The 25,332-nt window shown below is 38.9% G+C and overlaps 2 protein-coding genes across 5 annotated transcripts in view; one reads left to right on the forward strand and one right to left on the reverse strand.

The window, feature by feature from the left end:
- LOC120793205 (Fanconi anemia group A protein) overlaps window positions 1-9,608 on the forward strand; it is a 29,808-nt gene extending 20,200 nt beyond the window's left edge. For 3 of the 4 annotated variants that reach the window (XM_040133036.1, XM_040133039.1, XM_040133038.1), the window contains 16 exons: window positions 1,797-2,000; window positions 2,248-2,321; window positions 2,425-2,553; window positions 3,675-3,753; window positions 3,957-4,132; window positions 4,215-4,320; window positions 4,474-4,533; window positions 4,658-4,762; window positions 5,756-5,871; window positions 6,115-6,274; window positions 6,539-6,601; window positions 7,710-7,803; window positions 7,988-8,063; window positions 8,387-8,552; window positions 8,640-8,738; window positions 8,881-9,608. In XM_040133036.1, the coding sequence (XP_039988970.1) occupies window positions 1,797-2,000; window positions 2,248-2,321; window positions 2,425-2,553; window positions 3,675-3,753; window positions 3,957-4,132; window positions 4,215-4,320; window positions 4,474-4,533; window positions 4,658-4,762; window positions 5,756-5,871; window positions 6,115-6,274; window positions 6,539-6,601; window positions 7,710-7,803; window positions 7,988-8,063; window positions 8,387-8,552; window positions 8,640-8,738; window positions 8,881-8,964 (1,791 nt within the window). In that variant the 3' untranslated portion in view covers window positions 8,965-9,608. The remainder of the gene's footprint in view (window positions 1-1,796; window positions 2,001-2,247; window positions 2,322-2,424; window positions 2,554-3,674; window positions 3,754-3,956; window positions 4,133-4,214; window positions 4,321-4,473; window positions 4,534-4,657; window positions 4,763-5,755; window positions 5,872-6,114; window positions 6,275-6,538; window positions 6,602-7,709; window positions 7,804-7,987; window positions 8,064-8,386; window positions 8,553-8,639; window positions 8,739-8,880) is intronic. The other variant, XM_040133037.1, reaches the window with a different exon arrangement.
- Window positions 9,609-10,222: 614 nt separating this feature from the next.
- znf276 (zinc finger protein 276) lies at window positions 10,223-18,444 on the reverse strand. Its single transcript, XM_040134277.1, has 11 exons — window positions 18,156-18,444; window positions 17,227-17,542; window positions 17,061-17,107; window positions 16,522-16,959; window positions 13,643-13,724; window positions 13,382-13,465; window positions 13,139-13,258; window positions 12,542-12,617; window positions 11,847-11,964; window positions 11,632-11,731; window positions 10,223-11,264 (listed from the first exon to the last, which is right to left on the reverse strand). Exons 1-11 carry the CDS (start codon window positions 18,406-18,408, stop codon window positions 10,955-10,957), a joined length of 1,944 nt encoding a protein of 647 aa, XP_039990211.1. The 5' UTR covers window positions 18,409-18,444; the 3' UTR covers window positions 10,223-10,954.
- Between the last annotated feature and the right edge of the window lie 6,888 nt (window positions 18,445-25,332).

Here is a 25,332-nt window from a genome sequence, read left to right on the forward strand (position 1 = left end):
TTTAATCACTGGAGTAATAAGCATCTAAGAAAATCACTGGCAAATGTATTTTTGCATCAGCAAGGAAAATATTTGACACAACTTACAGACCCTAACAACAGTCTTTAATGTTAGGTGAACCCATTTTCTCGCTTATATATGGCTGTTAAAGGAAACAGAAAATATACAACGGCCGAATAGAGTGCTGCAGGGATGACATATATTCGTAGGCCTACCTGGAAGTTAGCATCACCATTGGCTTTTTGTCGATCCATTCCCTCGACAAAAAGCCAGTGGGAATTTTCCATTGGCTTTTGGATCATTGCAGAAAATAAGTTCTGTGACAAACAAACTTTATGATACTTACACGTTTTGTTTAGCAAGATAATCTTCACGAATGAAAACCATTTTTATGATTTTTGAAGCCTAAATACAATCTACACAAGCTATAAATGAACTACAACATGATTGCATGACTTCAGCGTCACCACTACTAAGCTTACAACTTGTAATTTGATTTAGTGCACTTACTTCTTAGAAGTTAGTAATAGTTTGCAAAAGCGCAAGTATAAACACGAGGCTATAAAGGCAGATTGGTGAGTAGATTGGTTTTCGTGTTCGGCATGATGATGTTTAATGTCCCCAACAACCTCTGTAATAGCCACTTGTTAGCCACTGCCTTTTTTAAGACTCATAAAAGCTTAAAAAATCACAAGTGGGCTATTTATTGACGTATTTTATGTCGTAAAATAAAACATGAAAATGTCTTGAGCTTGTGTTAACCACAGACCTTATGTCAGGTATCTAACCAAAAACCCATTCAAAAAACCCATTGACTTCAAAGTAGCATTGTTCCACCTGTTAATAATCCTAATATATCATCCTTGGGTTGGGATGAAAAGTAAACAAAACAGTGCTGTCTTGCTGTGACTTCTTCTTAAACATAGCACTCTGAGATGCTTTTGCTTCAAGTGACCGTGCATAGCAGTTGTACTGCTGTGATAAGCGTTTTCCAATTTGCAGAGCTTGGGTTTCTGTCTAAAATAGTCCCACACTTTAGATGATCCTGCGTGAGGTTTTGTAGCTGCAGCTTGGTTTTCGAGGGAATCCATGCTTTGACCAGGCGGCCTTCTTTGAGACGTGTAGCTGTCCTAATTTGTGACGTTGGTTACGTGAATGAGTCGCCCCCACCCTAACCAGAGGTCGTTTAATGTTTCTCTTCTCATGCTCATCGAGAACCGCTCATCCAAAAAACTTCACAGTTGACACTGCATTTAACAATACACACGTGAGGTTTGAAGTCAATCGGATGAGAAAATCGAATGGCAGACGGAGAGACGAAGATTCCTCCCTTTACAGTTAGATTAATTTTCTGTCTGTCAACGCATCAGTTAATCTTGTATCAGCAGACCAGGTACTTTACAACATACGGCTTCCTGCTGTTGCTTTCTGTTATCCAAATGGGTTAGTTAAACATGTTAATACACAATTACCTAAGGCATAGTGCAAACCAACCTTCCACCCTCACTGATTAGCACTTGCAGTACTAATCAATAAAGAGGGGAGACCAAACGAAAAGCTAGAGATTTTGATAGATGCACTTAGCTTTCCAGTTAAGCACAGATGTCTGAGATCAAAATAATGCACTGTGAGGGAGGAGAGGGGATCCATTCAGTACACTTAGTAAAAGCACCTCCAGCCGTCATAACATCAGCATGTGTTTGCAAGTTTCTACCATCTTGCCTACGTTCTAGACCTCATTATATTATAATATAATAATACTTCAACGCTACATGTAATTGTGCATCTGTGTTTAGCTTCTGTACCTCATCCCAAGACTTTTGCCTGAAGCCAGAAGGACCCCCATCACTGCCGATGGTCCGGTGGGTGAATACCAGGAGACGAACCTGCCTGGCCTGTGGAGCAGTGTCACAGACACCAACAGCACCTGGAGGAGGACTGCTTGGTATCTGTGGAGGCACACTGCTTTTCACCAGCTAGAACGCATACCACAATTCCAGGTAAGATGGAGTCCAGTAAGATGGCCGTTTGTTTTCCTGCTTTGAATTAAGCCTGGGCTCAGTGAGTATAGAATGTTGTAAGTTTACAGTATTGTTGATTGGACAGTATGCTCAGTGAACAGGTATATTGTACTCAGGGAGCAATCAGTAGCTTTGTTATTTCCACGTGTGTGTTAAATGAAATTAATTGATGGATTGATCTTATTGACAACAAAAAAAGTCACCAATTTCTGTTATGTTTGTCAAGTTGTTGTTCTCTGAATGGCTGGCTATCGAGCTCAGAGTGCAGAGAAGTCAAGACGCCCTGTCTGACCCAGAACGGTAAGGCACGAAACACACACACACACACACACACTCTCACAGGTGCCCTTAGATTTGCAATAGAAATAAAAACAATACACCTGATAACGCTGTGCGTGTGTAGTCAGGAGTACCAGCAGTGGGCCTGTTTTGAGCTTTACTGCTCCCGTCCCGAGGAGCAAGGAGGGTGTGGAGGAGACATGAAGAGCCTCTGTTCTCATCTCCTCAACGCCATCATGGACCAGCAGTCAAGGTGGGTGTACATGTTCATGAAAACAGTGTCTTGTACATTAACTGTAATTAGTGCTGTTAATGGACATATGCAAACTTACAAAAGACACCAAATTTTACTAGATTATATGTCAAAGTTCGTGCGACAGATCTTTTCAATAGAAACCCTCCAAAAAAGGATACTCTAGAGGCATGAATGACACCTGAAGCATACAGTATGCAGCCTATTGTTAGGTGTACAAGGTGAACTAACTTTACAGTTCTGAAAGTCTTTACTCATTAGGTATAAAAAAAACTGCTTAAGTCCGAGTGATGTTACTTTACAGAAAGTGTACTTACATTTATTTTCACAGTCTCAAATGTTAAGACTCTGCAGCGGCTTGTACATCGATTGCAGGGTTGGAGGTTCAGTCCCTGGCTCCTCCTGTCCACATGTTGAAGTGTCATTAGGCAAGACACTGAACCCCCCATTGCTCTTGACTTTCAGGCCAGTGTTGCATTTGGTGTTTGAGTTTGAGTGATTTGGTGAATGAGAGGCAAATTGTAAAGTGCTTTGTCAGATGAGGTAGAAAAGCGCTATATAGGTGCAGTACATTTACCATTTGAAATTTGCCTGAAAAACTAAAATGCGGTAGATTTAAATGTACTCAGAGCAAAAGTGACCTTTTCTCTCATTTCTCAGATTTTTTTTTTTTCTTAGCCAACCAGCATATTGCACAATAGCTGGATGGATGTTATTAAAATTTGTGATCTTTAATCTAGAAAATTTATGTCAAAACATTATGTAGTTTAAAAGCAAAAATAGCACCTAAAACTGTAAAAATAAATTCAAAACAACCTAATTACAACATATACATGCCGAGGACTGCAAGGCCTGAAATGTTTGTGTTCAATAAAAAGCAAAATGTAAGAAGACAGCTATTAAATACTTGCCCTGTACCTATATGTGAATACAACAGACTTTTCTCCTCTGTCGTACTGTAGTACCTTAAAGGACCTTTAATTTTAAAAAGATTTAAAACAAAGGCAACAAGAAGAAGCTATTCCTTCCCTTGTTTAACCTACCATAATAACGGTAGATGTACGTCGTTTTTTTCCACCTTTAGTAAAAATGTAACTCTTCTAGGTATTTTATGTTAACAGTGACCAGAGCCTGGAAAAGCTAGATCACCGAGTGTCAGACACTGGGACCTGTCTGCCAGACATCCTATCCAGATTACAGGTGTGTGAGACCGTTTATGTATATTTATATGTATATGTGTGTGACTTCAGCACTTCAGCTGACAAAGTTGAAAACAGTTTGTGTGATGTTTTGGACTGAAATACTGTACATTCATAGTGAGCCAAGCTAGCAAAAACCTATTCAGTAAGGTGAGGTTTAATTCGAATCTGAAAAAAAACCCTATCCAATCATTGTGCGTGTAGGAGCTTGTCTATGAGATGGAAGCGACCAACCTCTCTGGTAGCTGCAGTGGCAGAGCTGATGTGTGTGATTTCCTGTTCGAGTTTGTGTCTCGGAGATGCTCCTCTACAGTGAGCTCAGTTTCACTGAGTGTCAGCTCAGAGCTCAGACTGCAACACTCACTTAACACATGGAACAGGTACACACACAAAACATACCATGCAGATCATCTCTCTTTGTGTATAGCCACTGAAACCTTCCCCTGCATTTGTGTGTCTCAGAGTACTGCTGGCTCTCCCAGCAGTGCTGTTTGTTAAGGTAAAGGCTGAAGGAGGGAGCACGACTCTGGACTGTAACAAGCTGATAGAACATGTCAACCAGCATCAGGTGAGCTGCTGAATTATTTTTCTTCAGTCAGATTTTGATAAGTTTCTCTACCAAATCTAATCAGCTGTTTTTGTGACAGAAATTTCCTTTTTAGTAAAACTGACTTCACAGTGCTCACATCTTCTTTTGTCTGTTCTTCCTTTTGTGCATCAGAGGAAGGTCTGTTCTCCAGCTGGCTTGCTGTCCTGCCATATAACAGCACACTTCCTGAGAGTGAGAATCACTTCACTAAAGTCTAAAGATAACTACAATCTATGACACATTTTCTTAATCTTTTTCATAGAGCTGTAGCGATAGTATCAAAGGAGTATGTCTGCTGACTGTGCTTCCTCTCCAGGGTGTGTTATGTGCCAGTGTATGTTGCGGATATCCCAGGGAAGAAGTCAACAAGGTCTGGTCTGAGATCAGTCTCCACTGTCCTCTGCTTCTAACCTCCACATTGGTACTTTCTGTTCTCCATCAGCAATTGAATCTAATTAACTTTGCCATGCTCACGTTGAGTAATTCATTGGATTCAACCATTATGCTTATGAGGGCCAAATACAAATACTGATGCTTTTGGATAGTCCTTTTGTGCGGAAGACATTTGGACATGTCACCGATTTCTATTTAGATGGTTCAGTTTCAGAATCCTGGTATTGTTCATGCTGACTCACTGTCACACCGTCATGGCTTACTGAGACACTTGAACAGAATGGAGCCAATGTTGATAGTAACACCTTTGCATTTCCTACTCTGATGGGTCAAAATATCTGCTTATAGCTGTTACTCCGAGCAGGTACTAAAGGAATAATCCACCCAAAAGTGTCTCACATTTTTAAGAAATACTACTGTATCAGTAATTAATGTTGTGTTTAGTGAGTTTCGTTTGACAGAATATTTTTCTTATTTTTGGGGATAATGTTCATTCATTTCCAGTCCTGCTTTAGTAAAAGGTTTTAGTTCATTTCAAATAATGTCCATTGAAATAAGTTATTGTCACTGACCCACTTGGGAAGCCACTGTTTTTCACAGACCCTGTAAAATCTGCTAATTAAGTGTAATTTTTCCACCTGTTTACATGACATGACTTTTTTAAGAATTTCCTTGAATCAATTTTTCTATGCTGTTTTAAGATATAGAGACTCACGCCAGAAGATTCCTGAGAAAAATGAAACGACATTGTCAAAAACTGGAAGTTTTTCACCCCATTACCAGAGCTTTAAAATTTTTTAATTTTTTTAAGTTCAATGCACAAATAAAATAGATCTAACGGGTAAAAATGAACTCTCCTGCGTTTAGTTACCATCATTCTTACTGCATTTGAAAATTTCATATCATGAAATGGTTATTCTCTCTTAAAAGGAAATCCTGAAATCAGTACTAATACAAACTTCCTAAATGTTTTTGTGCTGTGGGCTCAGACATCAATTACATGATGATTTTGTGTGTGTAGCACTGGTGGGAGTGTCTGTCTCCAGTGTTGCTGTCACTGTGGAGTCGTCTGTGTGATGGAGAGCCTCTGTCAGAGCAGCTGCAGCTCCTCACTGACTGTCAGCACTGGGCATACAGGTACAACATTCTCGTAAACCACTGTGTCTGACTCTCAGATAAACCTCAATCCATTCCACTATTAAAACATTTTACTGTTAGTTTAAGGGATGAAAAGATCTTACCATCCCCTCTGGATCATTTGAGTTTCACGTGACACCCCCCCCCATCTTCCATTTCAGTTTCAGTTTTGTCTTTGGTGGTTTATGTGTGGTTGGTTGTGAACCAACATTGAGTTGATTTTTAATTCTGCCTGGTTTTTAGTTTAGACAATAGCCTGCCTTCACCGCCAGTGCCTCCAGCTCCAGCTCTCCTGTTGGCTTCCAGCCTGCATCGTGCCTGGCGAGGTCGTGGTGGCGACAACCAGGGCTTCAGTGCGGCCCTGAAAATGCTGCGACCAGAGAGGGGCACACTATACCAACAAGTGAGAGTTAAGAACTTACTCATTCTGCTGACATTTTACCATTGTGTTTGTATCTCTGTTTCCGTTCAAAAACGTTCCTATATAGTAAGTTACAGTTAGTAAAATGCTACCAAGGTGAACAATGTTGAATTTCTGTCATATGGGACACTGACATATCCTGAAAACACTTCACCTCATCCAGAGTGACCTCTGATCAGAGGCCTCATTTTGTGTTTTCTCCACCATTTATATATTTACTTGCTGCTGTCTCATTTCTTCTTTCAGGTGCTAGTTTTTCTGCTTTTCCTGTGTGTAAACGACTATCTGTCAGCACTCCTGTATCCTCAGGTATCTGACCATGTACAGACCCAAACAATATCCACCAACAGGTTATGTTCAGGTTTAGGTTAGATGTAGTGGAGCAGTTGGTATTTAAATGAAGTTACAGAGACAGATATATCTTTGAGGACTAGCACAGGTCAATAAACCCTAATGAGCAACACGCACACTAACAAAACACATCTCTGATTCATTTGTTTATTTGTTAGGATCCTCTTTATTTTACATTAGCCCTGTAGAACACAGTATATAAACAAATACAACAATAAACAAGGGAGGAACAAAAGCTTTTGGTCCTGGAAATGCTCGAAGTTCATTACTTGCATTTTTCTCTCAATGGGAGTGTCAGCGAAGTGGCTACACTGTTAAAGGACTACTTTGAGATTTTGGGAAATACACTTATTTTCTTTCTTGCTGAGAGTTAGATAAAAAGCCACCTATCTGACCGTTAAATAGCCAGGGGATGGTTAACTTTGCTATAATGTGTTAATTTGTAAACTTTAGAGGTGCTAGGAGGTGGATTTTGTTACCTTTGGACAGAGCCAGGGTAGCTGTTTCTCTATTTTCAGTCTTTATGCTAAACTAAGCTAACCAGCTTCATATTTAGTGTAGAAATATGAGAGTGGTATCAATCATCTCATCTAACTCTCATCAAGAAAGCAAATAAGCACATTTCCCAAAATGTTGAACTATTCCTTTAAGATAATTCAAAGGTTTTACACATTCATTTACACACTCCACAATCCCTCAAGTTAAAATTCATATCATGTTTACAAAGTTTAAGCATCCAACAAAACACAGAAACAATATGACACAATGAAGACCAAGACATGATTTTGGTAAGAATAGAAGAAATTGTATATGATGTGCTAACAGTTTATGAAAATGAAAACAATTTGTAGTTTAGTCTTTTTCAAAGTTGCGGGTAGATTGATACGCAACAAAAAAAACATAATCAAATATGCATTGTGTTCCTGTATGTTTGCCTACAGCTTCTCTCTTGTGGCAGTAAAGCCTTTGAACATACTATTTTTTGTGGATTCTCCTAGAGCTTAAGGGAGTAACTGTTTTATATTTTGCTGTTTTTTTTTGGTTTTTTTGTTTTTTTTTTCTGTAGGAGAAAAGTAATCAAAAAACCAGGAGTTTATGCACAGTACTTCTGTCTGTGTTGGTTGACTCTGCTGACTGGCTGCTCATCTTTAAATCAAACGGTACAGTTCACTCCACACACTCAACACTCAGTTGACGGTGAACATCAGCTTTGTTGCCAGTTTAGCCTGGTAGTCATTATTTGTCAGATTAAATCTAATGTTAGCACTGACATAAAATGATTTGTCTTGTGTATATTTTTATGCCTTGTAAAACGGATGTGCTGCATCTTTTTCCCAAATCTAGAACAAGGTGTTTATCAGTCTGTTACCATGGTGACATCAGATGAGTATACTCAACTACTGCCTTGGGCTTTCTACAGGTGAGTTTTTCCAGAAGTACCGTTAGTATCACTAATTCAGGTGTAGCTATTTTCAAGAACATAATTTAAGATGAATCTAAAAAAAATTTCCAGCTTTAGACTTATTGAAGATTTTTCTTGAAGTTACACTCAAAGGTCTGACAAGTATGGGTTTTTTTTTTTAATTTTCTTCCCTTGATTTGTAAGATTTTTATCACTATGTCTTGCTGCGTAACAAGTGAAAACATTTTCTGTCCAACTTTTCTAGCAATTAGCCACTTCTTATTCTTATTACAGCTGTACTTTGTAAAACTTATATATTACTGGTATGTGTATGTGTTTAGCCTGCTGCTCCAGCAGAGTGCTGAGCTCCTGCAGAGAGCTGTGCATTGTCCAGGATTCCTTCATACTGCCGTCCTCTGCTACATTGGTCTGCTGCAGCTGTTCCTGGAAGGACGCACACCGACACCAACCGCTGAACCCTCTGAAAAGCAGGTGACTGATCCTCAGGTGATAGTGTGTACTATCTGTAAATGTTGGACTGCACTGAAATCTGTAACATTGCTCTGAAATCAAATACATTAATTGTATTGTCAGTTGGAGCCTTTCCAGATTCTGAGCGAAACCAAGAAGTTTCTTCTGAGAGTGATCTCACAAACATCTCCTATTGCTCTCTCCTCCTCCCAACTCAGACAGGTAACCAACACACATAAACTGCATTTGCTTTCATGGTAAAATCTTCCACTGACAACATTTACTCATCTCTCTCCCACTGCTGGGTCATGTCTTCATCACTTTCTCCTGTCTGGTCTCTCTGTTGGTGGGTTTCCTGGTCCAGCTGGAGTCCGAGTGTGCAGACCTGGACCCAGAGGTGGCAGCAGCTCTCTCTGTGCACCTCAGCCCAGAGATGGACTTCCTCTGAACAGCTGAGGACTGACATTCAGGCAGAGAAACTGGCTAAAGTCACTAGCTTACTACAAAATTTTCTTGGGCTTTGATGGTGTTTCTTTGACAGTAATGGTAACTGACTTTAAAGTAGGTACTGTATTTGTTGTAATGTAATCCAACTTTACATCTAAAAGAAACATCTTCCTTTGTAATATTTATCAAAGAGCACGGTTCAGATTCTATTTGTGAAGTCTAAAAAACTATTGATGCTCAGCTTTGTAAAAAAACATCTACTATTTTATTTACCTTTTTTTGTACATAATGCATACATCATTTACATATGTACATCTGAAGCCCTTTTAGTCTTTTACAATAAAGAGAAACTCTTAAAAAGAGTACTTAGCACTGTAATAACTTACAAAAAACACTGACCTAAGAAAACTGAATTACATGTTCTTGGGAATCATTTTGCACAACTATTTGCACTGTGAGGAAAATGCACAGCACATTCAAGTGCTTTACGTGTATTTGGATAACAACATCACATTATAGGACTTAAAACTGCATTTATGTAGGTTACACAGTTGTTAATATATGGCTGCTACTGTGTACTTCAGCTATGAAGTAAAAACATCTGTAAAGTTCCATATAGTCCATAGGCAATGTCAAATAATCTCTCCATACGGTCCGTAGCAGAGGCACCAGAGGTGGTTGTTTCTTTTCAAATTATAATCCCTAAGATTTTCATTAAATCAACCCCCTTTTTGATACTATTTATGGTTGGCTTTTTTTCATGCATTCAATGTATTTACACTTTGCAATTATCTATTTATAATTTTTTTTTATTATTAGTAGCATAGTCCAACATTCTTTCTACTTACGCCTACTTACAAATATGGGATTGACAGGAAACAATGCAGCACGTCCAGTGTTGCTGTTTGTAATTACATTTTTTTCGATGTCAGGCAAACTGCCTTTAAACGCATCAGAGCTGTTCTAAGATACTGCTAATGCAAACCAAACATTTCCTTCAAGTGATGCTTAACATTAAAAGCATTTAACAGTGGAAAGCGTGGGTTTTATTGTGAAACAGTCATAGGAAACTGTGTATTTGTTGCTGTGGTTGGTACTGACTGTGATTGTTCATCAAAAATAAGTCTACAAAACAAGTCATTGTGGGCATTTTTTGAACAGCATAATAATTTAAAAAAAACAGCATGGGGTAATGAAACAGTCAGGAACAGCCGAAGTGAGCCGATACATGAAGAGTTGCAGGTGACAGGCTGCACACCTCCCATTCCTCAACGAAGTTACAAACTTTATTGTGACCTGCTGTTGTATTTCTGGCAAAGTTACTGCTCATCGAGTGCTGTAGTATTAAACTGCATTTGTTGTTAACATGGTAACAACAGGTGTTGCCAAATCAAACAGAACTGAAATCTTAAGGATTACAACTTTCAATTTTTTAAAACTGAAGAAAGTCAATGAATTATAACAGTTGTTTTTATAAAGCTGCTCTCAGTTGGTAAAAACATGCCCCACTTGGATTCTTGACGCCTTCACTTTGATGCATCACGTTACACTGCAGCATTTCTGAGTGCTACACCTGAAGGGAAGACTGCTGCTTCCCCCAAAACAAGCTAAAACCTAAACTTGTGGTATACTGGTCGGAAAGCCTCCTTGGAATGAGAATCAATTTGTGAAAACTATGAAGGGAGGCCCATAAGGTAGGTGGATGGTAATTATCAGTAGATTGGTCACTATCCACTAAATTAAACTTCATGTTGAAAACAACAGTGCAATTTTGTTCCTATCACACAAAAGCTAAACTAAAGTCTCTAAGTTGATGGAAAAGTCAAACCAACATCGTTGTTGTGTTGGCCAGTGGAGCCACACAGTAGGTCCCATCCCAGTCCATGAACTGAATGTGCAGAAATGGAAACTACAGGACAGACTGCCAGAGCTGGTCCCTGTTGCCCAGTTTATGTACCCCTACAGCAGACCTGGACCTGGACTCCCTGCCGTCATCTGTCCTGGTCTTGCTGAACCACCTCCCCTGTCAGTGTGATAGTGTGCAGGTCAGAGTGCTGCTGCTGCTGCTGCTGCTGCTGCTGCTGCTGCTGCTGCTGCTGCTGCTGCTGGTTGCTGCCTCTCTGAGCCTCAGCTTGAGTCAGTGGGTGGACCATGGACATATGGACATTTAGGTTGTGGGCCTTCTCAAAACGCTTCCCGCACATCAGGCAGGCAAACTCCAGGTCGGCCTCTGCCTTGTGTTTGGTCATGTGGTATTTTAGTGATGCTCGCTGGCGACACTGGAAGCCACAAACCTCACACCTGCAGATAAGAAAACATTTAAAATAAATAGTAATGTCACCTATATGTCACCTGTTTTTGTTTTTACGACTCACTCCACTGATTTATACAAAGTTTAGTTTACTCTTCATGAGTATGACTCATACTGTAAAATATAAAGTCCCCTGTGGCTCTGCAATACCAAAGTGCTGCAAAGTATTGTATTAGTATTGCAAATAAGTGCAATACTAAAACTGCCCCTTTAAAACAAAAACAAAAAAAGACTTTCTGAAAGCCTAAATTATTACTAAATGAAATCTGTTTCTGATTGAAAAGGGCACATGGAAGCATCAGGGTTCATTTCATCACCTAATTTAAATAGTTTGAGGTTTAAAATGGCAGAACTTACTGCAGTGGCTTGGCTCCTGAATGCCTCATCTGGTGAACTGAAAGGTGTTTCCTCTGTTTGAAGGTCTGACCACACTGGTCGCAAATATAGTTCCTCTCCTCTGGAAACAGAGGGGACAGACTTTAGTACAAACTAAAATAAACACCAAACATGACTAATTCTCTATTGATAAAACATTGTCTAAAAACAAAATAAAATCTTTCTGTTGACCTCACCTGTGTGGATGAGCTTGACATGTCGCTGCAGGTAGCGGTCGATCATGAAAACCTTGTTGCAGCCAGGATGAGGGCAGGGTCGCTCTCTCACCTCCTCATGATGCTCCTTGATGTGCTTCTAAAAAACCACCAGATGAGAAAACTAGACTTTTATACAGCCCACTTCATACAAGTGTAAAATACGGACCTCTCGTTCATTTTTAAAGATTTACAAAGTTGTGTATAGTTCATTCTAAATGTGAGTACCTAACTTGCAACACAGGAACTGAGTTTTGCACGAGTTATGCTGCACAAAATCTTTAATGGCAGAAAAGCCTTGCTGCACAGACATCTATGAGTACAAATTTAAATGTTGTAATTTTGTCCAGACTCTATCAGGAGTAATATGGAGAACAAGACTTGTCTCATCTTGGGGTGGTTTAAAAACTACTCAAACAAAATTTGCTCTTGGTCTCTTAACAGATTATTACACATCTTCTGTATCCAAAGGCAGATTAAAATGTTATTTTTCTATACACCATATGACATATAATTGTTTTACTGTAGAAACTGAGGTGAAATTGGTTTGCTACAGGCCTGACACCCAATACAATCTGAAGCACTCCTAATAGTAATATTCACCATTATTGATCCAATTACTAAACATTTATCAACTAAATAACAATGATATGGTGTCAGGGTCTACTAATTCTGACCTTCAAACCATCGGGAGCTCTGTAGACAGCTGTACAACCCTGATAGGGACACTTGTAGATGTTGGGCAGCTCCTCTCTTAAAATAAAAACACAATAGTAGGTACATAATGCACATGTACTGTATTGTACTGTACTGACTAAAATTAAGTAAAACAAAACATGGACTAAAAACATTTTAACGAACTATAATCTGCTGTTTCCAACTGAAATAAATTACAGATTTAAATATTACATTTAAAGGTGCTATATGTAAGTTTTTGCTATTGTTACATAGCCAATGTTAGCATTAACAGCATTTACCAGTCTAGAAGAAACGGGAGTTCAGCATCAAGCTTTATTCTTTTACTCGCCGAGAGCTGTCTCCAGCGGTGGAAAGCAACGCCAATGTTAACTCTGGTTTTGCTTCTATTTTTATCACTTCTTCTACGGAAGTTAGCATGCTAACCAGCTAGCCAACCACCACCACCACCACCCAGTCCTGGCAAGAAACTACGTTAGGCCGCAAAAATTACATACAACACCTTTAACTTATGCTAAATGGAGGCTGTGTATTTAAGAAAATGCAGGACTCAAGTGGTGACAAATTTGCCTACATACCCTTTAGGTTTGAACTTGTTCTTCCAGCCTGGTTTGGGCCCAGGTTTCTTTTTGATTTTGGGTTCCTCTGGGGCCTTGGGGCTTCGTCTTCTCTTGTTGGGGACGGTCACCCTGCGAGCTCTGAGAGGAGGAGAGAACTACCATAAGCACAGTACTGGGGTTTTTCTTTCAGCACCCCTTCTTAGTCCATCTCTACTACTTTAGAAGGAACAATAACCTTTGCTGAAGAGTATTTGTACCCACCTCTTGTCTGAGTATGGCTCGAACAGCTCATCGTCTGACAACCCTATTTTTCTACTCTCTTCAAACTCATCTTCAGAGGTGACCCTGGAAACACACACAATTATAGTTCTCGTAGATAGTATTGAGTTTAATCAATCTTGATCTAATTACTTAAAGGCTGAGAACCACAAAAAACTAAGTTTTGTGGTATTCTCCCACAAATTGGTGACTATAAGAAATGAGAGTCATAATCAGATGAAAAAGATGAGCTGTGTGACTGACCTGTCAGACAGATCGCTGTCAGCTGTCCTGTCCTCCAGCCGGGCTGGAGCGGGAGACAATGCCTCCTCATGACGTGTAAAATCTAGTTGAGAAAATCAAGAACCATGTGAGTCAAGGATTCATACTGACATGCCCCATGAACAGTTACAAGTGTACATAGTAATAAGCTGTTAAATATCTATGCTTCACTTGTTTTGTTTACATGTATGGAGTAACCAAGGTCATTTTCACTGTCTAAACTACAGTCTCTAAAAGCCAATTATGTTGAATCTCACTGAAAGGGCTTCAGCAAAAACTGAGCACAATAATAATGATAAAAATCTTTTTCTTGTATGAGACTTTTCAAAACACAGGTAAAAAGTGCTTTACAGAACAGGATAAAGAATTACACACAACCAAGATAAAAACAACAGAAACATAAATAAAAACAGAGCTCATCAGATCTTTTATCATAAGATCTGATAAAACAGTGTGAGTAATAGAAACAGGTAAAAATAAAAGGGATAAAAACTAGATAGACCACAGAATAACTATAAAAAAGCCTTCCTGTAAAAGTAAGTTTTGAGGAATGATTTAAAAGAAGGAACTGAGCTTGCTAACCTAAGTTCATTACATTATAACCTTTATGGAGGTTAAGATTTATTGCAGGACTATTTTACCTGAGGGAGTGTCTCTGAATTAACTTGAGAATGTATGTAAAAGCCTGTGTTTACCGACAGTTAAATCACATTTTAAATTAAATGATGTATTTTATTTGTTTGAAATGGACCTGGCATGTAAAGATAGCATAGAGGGGTAAAGGGCCGGAGTCACATGTGGCTCATGGACAGGTGGACACACACACTGGCTACAATCAAGCAGTAGCAGCAACCATATCAAGATACACTCACCAAGCACTTTCTTAGGAACACCATACTTATACTGGGTAGGGCCTCGCCTTGCTCTCAGAACAGCCTCATGGTGTTAGAAACATTGCTTTAAGATTCTGCTCCATGTTGACATGACTGCATAACATCATTTCTGCAGTTTTTTCAGATGCACAACTTTCTGTTCTACTACATTTCAAAGCTATTCTACTGGATTCAGATCTGGTGACTGGGGAGGTCACTGAAATACACTGAATGGCTTTTGCTTTCGACAGGGTGCATTATCACATTGGAAGTAGCTATTAGAAGAATTGTGGCCATTAAGCGATGCACATGGTCTGCAACAACACTCAGACTGGCTGTGGAATTCAAACCATGATTGATTGGTATTGAGAGACCCAAAGTGTGCAGAGAAAACATTTTCCACATCACTACACCATCACCACTAGCCTGGACTGTTGACACAGGACAGGTTGGGTCCAGGGATTCATGCTGTTGATGCCAAATTCTGACCCTACCATCTGTGTGCCTTAGCAGAAATCCAGAATCAGACCAGGCTACATTTTTCCAGTCTTCAGGTGACCAGTTTTGGTGAGCCTCTGCCCAATGCACCCTCAGGTTTCTGTTCTTGGCTGACGGGAGTGGAACCCCATGTGGTATCCTGCTTTTGTAGAACATCCCCCTTAAGGTTGGATGTGTTGTGCATTCGGAGATGCTTTTCTGCTCACCACAGTTGTAAAGAGTAGTTGTCTGAGTTACCAAAGTCTTTCCCTCAGCTCCAACCAGTCTGGCCATTTTCCTCTGACCTCTCTCATCAACAAGGTGTTTCCGTCAACAGAACTGCTGCTCACTGGATGTTTTTTTTGATTTTGGCAGAACTCTGAGTAAAAACTCTAGAGACTGTTGTGTGTGAAAATCCCAGGAGATCAGCAGCTTCAGAAATACTCAAACCCATTTGACAGTAATAGTCATACCATGGTCAAAGTCAGTAAGATTACATTTTTTCCCCATTGTGATGTTGGATGAGAACATTAACTGAAGCTCCTGACCTGTATCTGCAGGATTTTATGCATTGCACCATTGGCTGATTGGGTACTTGTATTAATAAACACGTGCGCAGGTGTTCCTAGTAACGTGCTCAGTGAGTTTTATCAGATTGGTCAACGCATTTGTCAGGATTTGCAGATGGAGAACGAGGTTGCTCTAACATAAAGAGTCAATTGTGCTGATTAATAGTAATTGTTCCTTAATATTGACAGGGAAAAAACTATCAGTGTTTGTGACACAAGTCAATAATTGTTTTGATTAATTTTTAAGTAAAAATGCCCAAATCCTCTGGTTGCAGCTTCTTCAATGTGAAAATTTGCTGCTTTTCCATTTAATTTCATTGTAAAATAAATATCTTTGGGTTTTGGATGGTTGGTCAGACATTTTTTTAAAATAAATTTGTTAAACACAAAACATGTTCACAAAACAACTCAAATCTATAACTGAAATACCACTACTAGTCATCAAAAACTCCACAGGGTACCTTTAAATTGTTGATTCAAAGCTAAGTTACTTGAGTAACTGAGTTAAAATAATTCTCTACAATCTAAATGTATGTAATAGTTGTCATCAGAACCAATAATAGCAGATTTCTGTTTATGGCATTTGGTGAATAACACATTTGAAGATGTTCAATATGACTTCTGAAGGTTTACAAATGACAAGGTCACTGTCTGTGACATGTGAGTATCAGTGATCTTGGGTTTCTGTGACCACTACAAAGACCAGACTGTCATCATTTGGTCAAATTAAATGGATCTTGCTGCCAAAAAAATATTATGGAGTTAGAGGTTGTATTTCAACAATACAATACTAGACCAAAAAAACCTACACACACCCATCATATATCATCAGAAGGGAGAAACAGGCAGTATTGGTTGTGTACCCCTCAAATATTTTGGCCTCAGTGTACAGTTGATGCTGCCTCACTCCTTCTGGGATCACATGATTTGTAAACAGTCTCACCTTCAGTGTTGCTGGTACAGTCAGACAGTGCTGGGCTCTGAGTCTGTGCCATGACTGCTGGCGGAACGTGTTGAGCCAGAGTACTTATACTTCCCACTGGGGTTCTTCTATTCCTGCTGGGCTGCTCTTCATCATCATCTTCTTCTTCCTCCTGCTCCAGTTCCTCTTCTTCTGACATCACTCTATCACCATTGCCACTCCCTAATGCTCCACTGTTAAAGTTCATTGTGTACCCTGGATTAGTAGCGGTGGTGCACTGAGTGTCCATGATGTATCTGTGACCATCAACGCAACTCCACACAGTCTTAACAGAGCCCCAGCACTGGCCCTTCAGCACCTCCTTCAGGTCGGGGCAGGAGCGGCAAGCTTCTCCGTGGTGGTGAACCCAGGACACCAGACTGTGGAGGCACTTAGGGTCTGATGGAAAGGACAGTTGTGCTGAAAGAAAACAGAAGAGCGTATCAACAGAGAAATGCAGTCAGTTGACTTGTATTTTATGTAATTTCTGAAAGCAAAAACTAAGAAAGGTTTTTATTTACTTATTGAACCATGATTTACTGATGACTCTGGACACTTTGCATTCTTCCTGAAAAAGAAACAAACAATTCCTTATATTTGTAGATTTTCCACCTGAGCATTTGAAAATTCTACACTTAGTACACAATTTTTAAGTTACACTAACATTGATTTTTTACTTGGACTAACCGGCTTTTGAGGTTCTCTTTCCCAACTGGTGGGCGGTTGACTCTTTGGAGAAACCTGATCAGGATGCTGTGGCACTTGTAGAATTTGGCGTGGCATTTCTTGCAGATAAACTCCGATAACCGGGGGTCACGGTTCAACTGGACCCCGACCAGTTGTTGGAAATCTGTATGGAATAAAACGGGTGACTGGGCCGCGTCGTCTGACTCATCGTCAACAATATCGATGGAATCTTGGGACCACCTGTTGAAGGCGTGCCGCAGGCTGCGTGGAGAGAACTTTCCATGGCAGAGCCGACAGACAGCAGTGGATAGTCTGCCTGTGGAAAAAACACAGATCAGGCTTTTCTAAACTGTCAGTTATTACCTAAAACAGGTAAACAAAATTGTTTCTATGGGTCTTCAAAGAAAAACGAGTCCCCTAGGGGGACTTGAACTGAAGGTTCCCTCTTGGACCATTTGGATTGATTTGGACCATCACTTCTTTATTTAAATGAAAAGGAAACTGTACCAAACTCCATTCAAAAATCTGCAAATTAAACTTGGCTTTGTTTATGTCAAACTTGTGCATACAAAACATGACTTAAGGCCTTTGAGTAAAGAGACGGTCTTCAACTCTTACATCTAATCCCAGAAATAGCACTTTTTTAAAATAATCCACTTTCCATTGTTTACTACTAACAAAACAGCAGAACACTACAAGGGTAAAGACCTGGTAGTACTTAAGACTTAAATTGTTTTGAATTAAACACTAACTGGTACGTCACGTTAATGCTGAATTCGTAAGTGGAAACCAATGGTAAAGAAAATGTTGTAAATGTTTGCTGATAAGCAAAGCAAGTACAAACTGGCAGATTTTGAATGAGTTTAGTGTGACTTTGTATCTTTACAACAGAAGACACAACACATTAGGGTTAGTACTGAGCCACTCACCTGAAGATTTTGACTTGCTCTCTGGATGTTTCCCTGTGTCGTCAGCAGCTGTCACATTGAAATCTAAGTCAGCAGTCTTGTCTGTTGCAGTGTTATCATCGTAAAAATTGTCTGTGGTTACAGGAACAATCTTTCGAGGTCTCCCTCTGTTTCCAGATGTCCTCTTTTCCTCATTGACGCTCACTGTCATCTGTTTACCGCTGGTCTGTTGCAAAGTCTCAGATGACCTAGAACGTCTGCTTTTCTTCTTCATAGTTTATTCTATACTTGGACTGTCAGCAGATGATCCGATGATGGGGGCCTTCTGCCTTTGCCACTGTAAAGATTTGCAGTGTCAGCAAATTCCAATGAGTTTATCTTAGTCTTATCTTTTTTGATATAATAAACAATTGTTTACACAATTTATTATCTTTGAAATTACTGTCCATATTTCATTAGTTATACTGTCCAAACAAAAACATCTTCTAATTTATTTGTCTTGGACTGAGCTCATTGCCACGATTTTCCAAACCCTCCGTGCACCATAATGTTATTCCATTTGAAAAAATTCATTCATTGCTACTAAGTTTATATGTTTTTATGTTACCGTCAACAGCTGCATTAATCTTTACAAAACCCCCTTTGGTCTGACTTTATTAAATTTTTTTACTGTAACATAATTTGCTGCTGACCATATTTTCACACAATGATAATGTTATTTAAGAACACATAATGTATCAGCAACATTCAGTGGTCTCATGTAATTATATAACGTGACAAAGAGGGGGAAAATAAAAACCAATAATCAATCTACGTTACAATTAATATTTCTGTCAAATAAACACGCACACTAACGTCTGGAATATTGTAGCTTCTACATCACGTTTCTGTTCAATAACTGTTCATTTCAACCAGCTATGTTAGCCTTAGCAGCCCGACTGAGCCTGCTATGTTTGCTAGCTGGTGTCAACAAAATAGTTTGCGTAACGTTATGACTAATGCAGTCTAGTGGCATAGCCTACCGTGACTGCATATAAATCCTAGCACTTGAAGTACATGTTGTTTTTACCTAAACGATGGTTTTCATAAGCCAGGTAAAGAGCTCTGTGACTTCAACGATGCCACTTGTAAACATTAGTACCCGGAAGTACTACTGGAGGAAAACACAGCAGAAAATGGGATATAGCGCCACTCGCAGTCCATTAAAAATAATGTAAGTATTGAGTCTTCATGGCAATATTAGCTACATTAAAAGTTACTTACTGTTGCTTTGAATTACATTTTTGCTGACTTAATGAAGACAAGTGCCTGATGGTATGCCACTAGTGGTTCAGCGGCACACACCGTTCCCTAGTGGTACGCAGCTCGTGTTCTAGTGATGCGTGGGTCGTGAACTAATCGGCTCTATGAGCCGGCTCAATTACATGAACGATGAGTGCCGAGTCTCTGAGAACTGATTTTTTTTTCTTCCTGTCTTTCTTCTTTGTTAGTTAATTAAAGACATAATGACAGTTTGATCTTTTCACTGCACTGCCTGGCCACCAGCAGTCCACGCATTGACTAAATGTTGAATGTTGTGGTGATGTGCAGGGGGAATTTGTCAAAAGGGGATGGGGGGCTGACATTGCCCTAAAGACAATCTTATCATGTTTCACTGTTAAAATGGGTTGATGCTGCTGTTTTGATCATTGTAATTTGTTATATGGTGTTCCGTCTTGAGCGTGAATTTTTTGGAATGGTTTGTGTTTTGTAATTTTTTTTATTATTTTATGTGATATGATATGGACATCATAGTAGCATTACAATTGACACACACATTTATGCACAAGGACTAGATACACTGTTTGGTGTTTGTAGCAAAATGCTAATTTACAACGTTCAGTATAAATAAAACGTTCAATACACATGTAATAGCGTTTGATGTTTTTACATTAATCTTTATACTAAAAATAATATAACATAATTTAAATAATATACAGGCACAAATACCAATCATAGGTCGAAACATTGCTAAATTTGGCTGAATTATAAAAGCCAGAAGTGATGCCAAATGAGGAGCCATTTGGGAGCCGGCTCTTCCGGCTACGTTTCCTAACTGCAGGTGCTTGAAAGTGGCACACTGATACATATGTGCATTTGATAGCAGTGGGCTAGTTTTATGATAAGTACTGACCTAAGTGTATATTTTTCATGTTTAATTGACAATGTTAACGCAACATAGCATTGTACATAAAGGAATGTATACGTTTCTCTTGTCCATTCTGTTGTTGGGATATGTGCAGTAAGGTAACGTCGTTCAGTAAGTATTTGGACAGTGACACGATTTTCGTAATTTTGCCTCTGTACACCACCACAATGGATCTGAAACGAAGCCATCAAGATGTTACTGAAGTGTAGACTTTCGGCTTTAATTCGAGGGGCTTAACGAAAATATCGCATTAACCGTTTAGGAATTACAGCCATTTTTATACATAGTCCCTCATTTTCAGAGGCTCAAAAGTAATTGGACAAACCAACATAATAATTATAAATGTGATTATTATGATTATTTTTAATACTTGGATGAATATCCCTTGCAGTTAATGACCAACTGAAGTCTGGAACCCATGGAAATCACCAAATGTAGAGTTTCCTGCGTCGAAATGCTGTGCCAGACCTTTACTGCAGCCGCCTTCAGTTGCTGTTTTCTTGTGGATCTTTCTACCTTCAGTTTTGTCTTCAATAAGTGGAAATCAATTGGGTTGAACTCAGTAGACTGACTTGGCCTTTGAAGAATATTCAATTTCTTTGCTTGAGAAGCTCTTGGGTTGCTGTATGTTCAGTTTTGCAGCATTTGGCTGAATCTGAGAAGATAGTAAGCCCTATACACTTCATAATTCATCCTGCTACTTCTGTCAGCAGTCACATCATCAATAAACAGCAGTGACCCAGTTCCATTGGCAGCCATACATGCCCATGCTATAACACTGCCTCCACCATGTTTGACAGATGATATGGTATGCTTTTGATCATGAGCCGTTCCTTTCCTTCTCCTTGCTAACCTTAGCTACCATGGCTATTGTCAGCCCAGCCACCGTAGCCAGTCTGACTAATCCATAACAGAAATTTAGAGACAACCAACCAAATAATAAGTATATTATTTTTGGCATGATTAATCTATTAGTAGAACGCGGTCACACATCACATCGTATAAAATTCCAAGTCGCAGAATATTAACCAGGAATACATATACATACAAGTTGCATATGGCATCTTATTTATTATTCACTGTATATACTTTAAATATTTTTTAAACTGAATCACAGTAGATTGTGCTGGCTAACACACACAACTGTTATCATCCATGCTCCTCATTCTTCTATTTGTGCTGATGTGTGACATGGACAGCGAATGCAATGGGGTATACTATATTGTGCTTTAAAGAACAGTTCAAATTATTTGTTTTCTGTTTTGTTTTTGTTTTTTTTTCATTTAATCTTAATCCACATCACTGATTATCATATCATATTATGTTACTACATTGCATTAGATGCTTTAAATGTGCCCATGGCTATTTTCATGCATGCCTTGTACACTTAAAATTCTGGACATGATCATATTGCATTAGATCAAATAACATTAGAGTAGATTAAATCATATTAGAATAGAATTTATACAAATCAATAGTATTAGATTTGATTATATTATATTATTTAGACTGTACACCAATATTATTGTGCAAGCTTCCGGTTTACCTCTATGGACACTAGATCATATTACGTTAGTTTAGATTCTTTCAAATTAAACTCGATCAGATCAGATTAGAGTAGATGAAATATATTTCTATGGTATTAGTTTTGATTGTATTATATTGTGGACAATCCAAAATACAAATATTGTGCACACTTCTCATTGTTCTCTCTCCTTTAATCTATCATACTGAATTAAAATCTATTATATTAACACTTAAAAAAACACTTGTCTTGCATGTTTCTCATAACTTTTAAAAACATTTACACCCCCCCTCATCAGAGGACAATAACTTAATTCTGTATTACAATATCTATTTTAAAAATTCCTTTTTCCTTTCCTAACTACTTTTATCTTACTTTGAAACAATTTAACAAGTTAGAAAATTACATAAAGCACATTAGTTTATGTTAAATTCAGTGTGATTTGATTTTGTTCAATTACATTATATTACATTGTCTTAGACTGCAATAGATTGTTGTCATGCAAGCTTCTTATCCTTAATTTCTGGACACTCCTTACAGTGTTTTTTAATTTAAATATTAAGTAAATATTAATGTTAAGCGATAAAGACAATAATGACTACTGCTATTAGCTGGTAATAAAATATTAATGATAATGTATTAAACTAAATTTGATTAGATTTGAACAAATCGACCTTCACCAACTAACTTCAATAATATTTTCATCTAAACCCGCAACCTGTCTCTAAGACCCCATCCCAACTAGGTTGCATAAGGAGGTTTTACCCTTAGTTAGCATCTCTTTGCTAGATATAATCAATCTGTATTTATTAACAGGCTATGTACCGCAGTCCTTTAAAACAGCTGTAATTAAACCTCTTTTAAAAAGCCTACTCTTGATCCATATATTTTAGCCAACTATAGACCCATATCTAACCTTCCTTTTCCATATCTAACCTTATCCTTGAGAAAGCTGTTGCCAACCAGTTGTGTGACTTTCTACATAATAATAGTTTATTTGAGGATTTTCATTCAGGATTTAGAGTGCATCATAGCACAGAGACAGCACTGGTGAAAGTTACAAATGATCATACGTACTTACTCATTCAAAGGACTTGTCTCTGTACTTGTCTTGTAGATCTTAGTGCTGCATTTGATACCATTGACCATCAAATCCTATTACAGAGACTGGAACATTTAATTGGCATTAAATGAACTGCTCTAAGCTGGTTTAGGTTTATCAGATTAATTTCAGTTTGTGCGTGTTAACGACAAATCCCCCATATACTCTAAAGTTAGTCACAGAGTTCGACAAGATTATGTGCTTGGACCAGTTATATTCACCTTATATATGTTTCCTTTAGGCAATATTAATAGGAAACACTCCATAAACCTACATTACTATGCTGACGATACCCAATTGTATTTGTCAATGAAAGTGAAACCAATCAGTTAGCTAAACTTCAAGCTTGCCTTAAGGATATAAAGACCTGGATGACCAGCAACTTTCTGCTGTGAAACTCAGGCAAAACTGAAGTTATTGTGCTCTGCCCCCAACACCCCAGAAACATCTTATCTAATGATCAAGTTACACTGGATGGCTTTGCCCTGGCCTCCAGCACCACTGTTAGGAAACTCTGAGTTCTCTTTGATTAGGATATGTCCTTTAACTCTCACATAAAATAAACTTCAAGGACTGCCTTCTTTCACCTACGTAACATTGCAAAGAACATCACTGTGCTCCCAGAACGCAGGCTTGCTTGTGGTTCCTAGAGCCTCCAAAAGTAGACTAGGAGGCAGAGCCTTCAGTTATCAGGTTCTTTTACTGTGGAACCATCTAGCTTTAGTCCGGAAGACAGACACCCTCTCCACATTTAAGAGTAGGCTTAAAACCTTCCTTGTGATAAAGCTTACAGTTGGGGCTAGCACAGGCATGTCTTGAATCATCCCCTAGCTATGCTGCTATAGGCCTTGACTGCTGGGTGACTTCGCATTATGCACCAAGCTCCTCTCTCCTCCTCCTCCTCTCCATCTACACACATTCATAGGGCATCGATGCTCGTTACTAACTTGACTTCTTCTCTCTCCCGTAGTTTTGAGCTTTCTCATCTCTCTCCTCTCTCTTCCTGTCACTTTCTGCAGGTATTTCTGCCCCTGGTGCTAGAGAGTCAGGATCTGTGACTGCAAACCACCTACTGCCCTCATGATCCTGGTTACCACCCACTGCTTCAATTATTATGATTATCATCTATTATTATATTTAGTTTTATAAGTAATATTATTCTGGGTTCTGTTCAAGGTACCTACCTGTTAAACGGGAGTTTTTCCTTGCTGCTGTCGCCAAGTGCTTGCTCATGGGGAACTGTTGGGTCTCTGTAAATATAACTATGATTTGGAGCTATATAAATAAAATTGTATTGAATTGAAGTATGTTGGGAAATGACTGTGTGTAGTTCAAAACAAGAAACGTTAGTACTGTTTGACAGAATAAGCATTGTGCCGCATGAAGGATATGTAGGATTATAGCAGATTTAGGTGCATTTACATAAGACCAGCCTCCCTGCTGTCAAAAGCAAAGTTGGCCATTACACACAAGTCACGTGTGTGGTTTCACTGATGTCTCCCCATACCAGTTATTCTGATATTATAGCTGATAAACCTAATTTTAACCACACATTTAACAAGATTTTGACTGAAATCTGGGTGATATCAACAATAGCTTTAAAGAATTATGGTCAAATGAGAATAAAATGTTTAAGTTGACATAAAAAAGCATGACTTGATGCTTTAGCTCTCTGATAACATAATAGCTCTGTATCTGCAAACTGCTGGTGGTGATGTCATATAGTTTGCAGACATTGTAATTTACCACTGCATGTTCAAATGCACACTTGAAGAGAAACTAAAACTGTCTCTGTGCCTCTCTTATGTTCAATGGGATAGCGCCAATTTAAGGACTACCAGGGAAAGGAGAAGGAACTGTCTACCCCTTCGTCGCCGCCAGACCATGTTGAGAAATGAAAAGAGAAAAAGGAGGAAGGAGGAGAAAGAGAGATGTGAGAGGGAGGAGAGACCGCGAGACAGGATTAGAATTCTATTTAAACAAGGAATAAGGGATCCTGGAGAAAGACTGTTGATATTTGAACTCAACAACAAAACAAATACATCCCTCTCTTCAGTGCTCCTTCAGAAGCTCCACCCCCGAAATTCATGGACGGGCATTGCCAAGGCTACGACACTAACAACTGGGCTAGTTGACCAAAAGAGAAATGTGGCAGAATCCAGAGCTTCTTATGTGGCATGAATGTGGATACTCTTTCTCATAGCTGAAGCAAAACAAACATTATAATATATAACATCATCAAAGAAATGACATGCACACAAACACAGCTTCTCCTATGCATGAACATGATTGCACCCTGTTGCTGATTGGCTGGAATAGTCTTGTGTGGCTCGGTCCTAGCCACATTGTTTGCCTCCCATTTACAGAGTTTAGGAACACCGGA

This window comes from Xiphias gladius, chromosome 8 (genome assembly GCF_016859285.1).
Source record: "Xiphias gladius isolate SHS-SW01 ecotype Sanya breed wild chromosome 8, ASM1685928v1, whole genome shotgun sequence".
Classification (NCBI taxonomy): domain Eukaryota; kingdom Metazoa; phylum Chordata; class Actinopteri; order Istiophoriformes; family Xiphiidae; genus Xiphias; species Xiphias gladius.